At 40.2% G+C, this 7,321-nt stretch overlaps 1 protein-coding gene across 1 annotated transcript; it reads right to left on the reverse strand.

Moving 5' to 3' along the window:
• Positions 1–4,985: 4,985 nt before the first annotated feature.
• On the reverse strand, positions 4,986–6,164 carry htr1d (5-hydroxytryptamine (serotonin) receptor 1D, G protein-coupled). Its single transcript, XM_037695452.1, has one exon. It carries the CDS (start codon positions 6,162–6,164, stop codon positions 5,049–5,051), a length of 1,116 nt encoding a protein of 371 aa, XP_037551380.1. The 3' UTR covers positions 4,986–5,048.
• Positions 6,165–7,321: the final 1,157 nt, after the last annotated feature.

Here is a 7,321-nt window from a genome sequence, read left to right on the forward strand (position 1 = left end):
ATTGGTGCAGTTTTATCACCAGCGCATGCATTTTTAGGTGTGTTTGAAGAATTTCAAAGTAATTAGACAATCAGAAAACCTTTTAAATGATTGATCACCCGTGTCTGTGGCCATGCGTGTGGACTCAGCCAAGGCTCTGAGTGAGAGCGCGACGTTACGCAGATTGAATATGCAATGTGCTTTAAACATGTGCAGATTGTGCTGAAGTGAGACTCATTAGAGCCCATATGTGTATGTTAAAATACCAGCTATGATTGTGCACACTGATCTGCATAATTTATGTTCTGGATGGTTTTTCTAACCCTAACCTTTTCTTCACTTCACAGCCCGCTGATACCATTTTCCTCACATTTAGGAGAGTGAGGAATGGTTATGGGAAACCATATCTCCCACAGAGTGCTGGCACTCGTAGCAATGCTTAGAAACATAAACTAAAGATGAAACATAAGTCATTATATTACTGTAAATTGCAGTGTCTTAAACTGAAATAAAGGCTTTCTATTTAGAGGAACGACAACTTCGTATAGAACATGTTTCAGAGAGACGTTTTGACGTTTTATGTATTTTTGAGAAGCAAAAACATGTTTTTGCTTCCATGTTGAAGACATGTTGGTTTCAATCTATAAATTAAGGTAAAAACAAATGCCTAATTGTAAAAAAAAAATAAAAAAGTGGGAAAACGTTTTAATCTCTAAACAAATTAATATATACGGGAAATGTCCTTATATAAACAGAGCCAACAGCAACTGTGTTTCATTTAGAGCCATTTTTGTTCCTTAACTGATTACGTGGTTGGGTCTGTGTTTACACCCAGATGTTTTTTAATTTGACAACAAAAGCTTTAAGTTCAGTTTTGATTGAGCACTCTTTGTCCTCAACGCAAAAGACCATCAGCTAACGATTCGCTTGAATTGCAAAACAGACTCATTATGTGTCCAAATGTTACAAAACAGATAATCACTGACTAAACATCAGGTTATTTTGAGCTTGTTAGCATAATATTGTTTACAGTTATCTCCGAATACTTTTCACAGAGGTTGAAGGCTCTTCACTTTTAACACCGGCTTTGTTTGCACCAACAGCTTCATATGCTGATTTTGATGCCGTGCGTTGGAAACAGGCTGGTTTGAAACTAAAGTTCAGCTTTGAAACAAAACGAATAACTTTTTTTTTTTTTCCAAAGCGTTACTGGAGATGAAGCAACTTTTGTGAATAAGCATTAGCACAACAGATACTGTATGTAAGACATGTTCATGCCAGCATAAGACAAAACTGTCCTCATATACATTGCTTCAATTGTTACCAGTTTATGACAAATGCATGTCAGCTGGGGGGGGGCACTATTAAACATGGCATATTTAATGAAGAGCAACATCCCTGTCTATTACAGACATGCACTTCCACACCTTTGATGACACAATTTAGTCTAATTTATTTGCTCCATTTAAGTAAAATGTGTGTTAAGAAAATGAAAAAACAAAATAGTAACCAAAAATAATCCATGCTCAATAATCCAGGTATACAATCCAACAGTTTTCAGTCAGATCATCTGGACAGTTTTTTTGTTGTTTTTTTCTGAAACGTTTCACCTTCCATCCAGAAGGCTTCATCAGTCAAGGAAACACACAACAAAACTGATTCTTCCCACAAACAACTAGTTTAAAACTAGTAACAATTGAGATGTTTTATATATACAGTGATCTCTGAGCATGATTTTTTTTTTCTTTCTTTTTAGTCTCAGTGGGATTGGACAATAAATTGTAAATAAAGTTCAGTGTGGATGATGTGTTTTATAAATGAGTTCTCATTGCGACTGTGATCAGATGATATGACTACAGCAGTGAAACTGTCTGAAAACAGCATTTTATTTTTATTATGTTGTCCAATTATTCATATAACCCTTAAAAGTAGCTCAAAACCAAACCCTAGTATTTTATTTATTTTTTAATTTTTTATGTGAGTTCATTAATCTAATGAGTAAATAATTGATCTTTGCTGAAGTGGTACATTGAAACAGTTTGACACAACTAACAGCATAATTACCAATCTGTAATGTTAATTTGATGAAGTGTCACCTTCATAATTTAATTATCTGTTTGAAGTTGTTTTCCTGTGCCCCCCCTCCCCCCCCACACACACGCGTGCAAAAGTTTGTCTTTCTATCTTTACAGAGACTTTGCATTGACTTCCACTGATTTTTCATTCAATTTTATTGCCCAACCCTAACCATTACCAGTACATACCTAACCATTACCAGTACATACATAACCATTACCAGTGCATACATAACCATTACCAGTACATACCTAACCCTAAAATTAGGCCCTAACCAACCAATGGCATTGCTCATTATAGGGCCCGGGCTTTGGGCCCTGTAAGGAGCCGTTGGTCCTCACAATGTAGGATGTGTTGGGAAAATGGGCCTTACAAGGTAACAAACACACACACACACACACACACACACACCAACACACACACACACACACACACACACACACACACACCTTTTCCGCCCTACTCCTTGCACAAGTCAGGAAGTGACAGTTCCCATCTCACGAGGTTAGGTACATCCTGACCTTTTGGTTTCACAGCCCAGGACATCCTGATGTTTCCTGAAGCAAGTTTCCATCCAAGCTAATCTAAAATGACCAGACTGGTTCTGACTGGCTCTGTATGATTTTCAAAGTGTTATCTTTGGGTGAGCTTCAGCCCTTCTTATTTTACAGGAAGAACCAGAATGCATATGTTTAAATCAAAGTTTAGGTCTGACCAGCTCAGCTGCTTTTTTTATTTTATCTTCTGCCATGTTTCAAATTCCACTCCACAAACTGTCTCATTAAGAAACATTTGCAAGCTTTGCTGACTCCCAGAGGCATAGATCAATAGCTGGTGGTATATTTAATGAAAATTAGGTTTTATTTGTCTGAGACCATTAAGTGTGAGCCAAATATAAATTTGGAGAGCTCGTGTCTTTTCACACAGCTTGGCACTTTCACAGCGTAATTAATTGGACAATGTGAATTAGCCATTAACTCTCATGGCAGTTGATTATCTATTTAAAACATACCGGTGTTAGAAAAATGTATGAATGAGTTTGGTCTTTTTTTTTTATTGTCCACCCTAATTAGTGTTGAGCGAGCATAGTTACTCTGTTCTCAGCAAAGCAAAAAACTTTTTTTTTAAAATTACAACTTCAGTTTATTTCGCATTATTATGTAAAATTATTTTGTTAAAATAAAACCAATAAATCTTATAACAGGATGTCTCGCAGCCATTCCTGACATGGCTTGATCACTGAATAGACCCCAGATGGCAGAACCGAAGCACAGACAGATAACAGGGTTACAAAAATAAACCTCTTTATTGTCTTTGCAGGGGAAAAGGAAGTGGAGCTAGGTTCGGCCTTGATGTTGGAGCTGGGGAGACACGCCGTGTGGTTCTGGGTTCCAGAGGTCGTCTTGAGAAGAGGATGGTGAGTACCTTTGTTGGATTGTTGGAGCTTCACGGAACAGAGAGTGCAGGAGCGGGTTGGAGGTTGATGAGTGTTGGAAGGGACATCCCATAGGAGGCTCCTGCCTTGGTGTAGAAGTCTTGGAGAGCCCGAGATGAATCTTGACGTGGAAGTCAAGAAACTGAAAAAACAACAAAGCGTGGAAGCTTGTTAGATAAATATTGTCAGGAGACAATAACAGGCTGACCATTACTTTACCATGTAAAGGGTAATGTCCCAGCACTGGAGAAGAGCCTGGCTGCAGCTTTTATAGAAGGAGCCGAACCCATTCTCCAGAGCAGGCGGCAGGTGGAGATGATCACCAATTAGTTTGGTGCAGCAGCTGTGGGAGATTGTTAGTGGCAGGAAGGAAAACAGAACTCCCACAATTCCTCTATATGAGCGCTGGTTCAGCTGCAGAAGTGAACACATAAATAGCATGAATAATTAATTCGTTTTAAAAGGGTTAAGCTGCTGGTTCATCATAATTGTGCTGACTCAGCATTCATTTCAGGACCATCGAAGAGTAAAAGTGAGAGCATAATGCAGCTGCAGTTTCAAAAATGTATAGTTTTATTTGGCGCTTTGACAAACAATCAAACAAACACAAAGGAAGAGAATTGTCTTTATTTTGTTTTTATTTACTGAAAAGCAGTTTTGTCAAGTCCCTTCCATGACTTTTACACATAAAACAAATTATGTGAACACGCTTAAACAAATGTCTTTCCACGCTGACGCATCCTCTAACGGGCCGTGTACAGTTCATCAAAGTTTAAGACTCTCAGAAATAAAGTTTAATTTGTTCGTGTACATCGTCAGAGTGTGAGTTCTTGCATTTCATCTGGCATTTTTCAAATAAGCAATGAGAAGACATCAAAACCCTTCATATTAATACGCTTCAAACTTCTTTTTACCTTTGTCTTGTCAATATTGTTTTGTTTTTAATGTTTTTTTTTAGATAAAAGTATTGTGCCACAGCGTTTTTCGTTGTTGAATACTCCAACTAAAATTGCTGTTCCCCTTGAAAATTAAGCCCTGCTTCATCGGAGCACAGCGTGGACGCTACGCTCCCTTCTTGGAATATAGCGTACACACATCTCTTGATTGTAATTGCTTATGTCTTGCGTTTGTGGATTTAAGTATTTAATTGCACCAAGGAAGCGTATGGAAGCATCAGAGAGCTGTGACACACAGAGATGGAGACAACAGACATGTCATGGCTTTGCTTTTCTGCAGGGTGACGTCCACAACTTCCCACAGGTTTACAATTATTGTTTCAGTCCCCAAAAAAATCAACAAAGAACTGTTGCTGTGCCTTAGAATGGACATTTTGGATTTCTGTCTTTTGTAAATGGGTTTTACAATACAAGTCTATTTTTTATCATTATTAATGTTTTTAGAGATGCATGCTCAAGTCTTCATGGTGGATAAACTGTGGGCATCCAACTATATTAAAAAAACAGCATTGAACATGTCTTTAGAAGATGAAATCCTTAATTATACGTTACTTCTATCATCTCCTAAAATTAAGCAGAATCCAAAATGTCAGTTTTGATTTTCAGAAACTGGATCTGCATTTGATGAGCTTTTGGAAAGCCTGCTTGAAATCATCGTTGAAGGCCGTGTAGATGATGGGGTTAATCAGCGAGTTTAGGTACCCCAGCCAGGTGAAGAGATCAAAGAGTACAGAACTGAACCAGCACGTCGTGCAGATAGCGTTCACGAGCGTGCAGACAAAAAACGGGAGCCAGCAGACAATGAATGCACCCAGGATGATGCCCAACGTCTTGGTGGCTTTCCTTTCCCGTGCAGCGCACAGACGTTTCCTCTCCAGCACGCTGTCTGCCAGCTTCACTTTCACACTATTCATGAAGACAGGCGAGCCTCCTCCCCCACCACCACCACCTCCTGCACTGGCAGAGTGTAGGTGTGCATCCTGGTGGGAGGCAGAATTAAGAGAACAGAGAGAGGAGCCCGCAGAGGTCTGGATGAGCTGCGCTGTGGTGAATCTCTTCCCAGACGACGGAGTCTTAAAAATGCGAGATCGGGCGGCGACATAAATCCGTCCGTAGAGGATGATGAGGAGCACTGTGGGAACGTAGAAGGCGCCGAAGGTGGAATAAAGGGTGTAAGAGATCTTTTCTGTATTTACAACACACTCTTTCAGTTCTCCCTGCGCTTGGGCCTGCCGCCAGAAAAGTGGAGGCAGAGAAATAGAAATAGAGATCACCCATACCACCCCGACCATCATCCCTGCTCTGCGCACGGTGCGGTGTTTTGAGTACTCCAGCGCATCTGTGATGGCCCAGTAGCGGTCCAACGCGATGACGCACAGGTGCAAAATGGAGGCCGTGCAGAAGGTGATGTCAGACGAGAGCCAGATGTCGCAAACAATCTGCCCCAGTGACCAGGTTTTGGTTACAGTGTACACAATGCTTATTGGCATAACTAGAATAGACACTAGCAAGTCTGTGATGGCCAGAGAACCTATCAGGAAGTTGGCAGGCGTGTGGAGCTTCCTGGTCAGAAAGATGGTGGCGATGACAAAAGCATTGGAGAGAGCAGTGGCCAGCGTGACGACGGCTAACAGAACATACAGGGAGATCTGAAGGCTGAGGAGTGTCCCCTCACTCCAAAGCGGAGCTGAAGTGTTGTTGCCGGTGACGTTGTCCATGGTTTGTTCTCAGAGATTAGTCAGCTTCAGTCAATGGCTAATCTGACCATTTCACTTCTCCAGTATCTAATGGTTTCATTGGTGCGGTGGCAGGAAAGCCATGTCCTAATTTGTATTCGGCTCCAGAAACGCAGGCCATCTCTTATTTCACAAAGTGGAGAGGTTCATGATGGACGATGATTTGATACCGTGTTCTCTTTCATGAAGTTTTCAAATGTGATGTTTGCTCATCCTCTGTCTGACAACGATCCGAAGCCAAAAGTCGAGTAAAATGCATCGAAGCAGTTTGTGCGTCCAGTATCCAAATGTCTACATTTTCTTTGGCAATTAAACACAAGCTTTTGCTAATGTGTTCAGCGACGGTGTTTTATTCCGTTTCTCTGGGATGAATGCACTTTTCATAACTGCTCCTCTTCTAAGCATCGTCTGTTTCAGTCGTGGCGTCCACAGGGATTACAAGGCTTAGTCCAAGTTTAATCCAGAGCCCACCGAGGCATTTTATGTCCTGTGTGAAACAAATGAGAGAGAACAATGGAGAGAAAAATGTTAGTTATTCGTCTAATACCACAGTCTGCTTTTAAACATTTTGTACACCAATACACACACAAACAAACAAACTACGTGACAAAGCTCGCACATTCAGTGCAACAACTGCACCTGAGTCACCGGTAAACTAAGATCTGATCTGCAAAGGTATGAGTTTGAAAATCACAAACACCCACACATGTTCAAACATATTTGTTTTGAGATGCAGAAGCAAAAAAATACATTTTTTAGAAAAGTCAAATCCCAGCTCCTAACTCAAAGACTTAACACAAGGCAAAATATGCTAATGACATTTTTTCATGTAACTGGTACGTATCAATGTGTTTTACTAATAAAATTAAGAACTTTTTAACAGGATTACAACAAAAATGCTGAAGTATAGATAGAAACTGACCAGTTTGCTTCCTCACCAGAACGCTAGGACAAGGACGACATTCTTCAAAGTGAAGTGAAAGAAATTGGAAATTAAATATATAATCATCTAAAACGACAGCTCGTCTAGCTTCACGTCTTTAAAGGAAGTTACGGTAGTTTTAACGTGTCAGAGTGTGCATGCTCATGAAGCATTCACACTATAGTGATCCATTTTTCTTCTGTAGGTTTTTTGGCAT

The sequence above is a fragment of the Nematolebias whitei genome, chromosome 21 (assembly GCF_014905685.2).
Source record: "Nematolebias whitei isolate Nwh7 chromosome 21, NemWhi1, whole genome shotgun sequence".
NCBI classification, from domain to species: domain Eukaryota; kingdom Metazoa; phylum Chordata; class Actinopteri; order Cyprinodontiformes; family Rivulidae; genus Nematolebias; species Nematolebias whitei.

Bases quoted from the DNA above. Each gene is read 5' to 3' on its own strand.
- htr1d (XM_037695452.1), bottom strand. From the start codon at position 6,164: ATGGACAACGTCACCGGCAACAACACTTCAGCTCCGCTTTGGAGTGAG.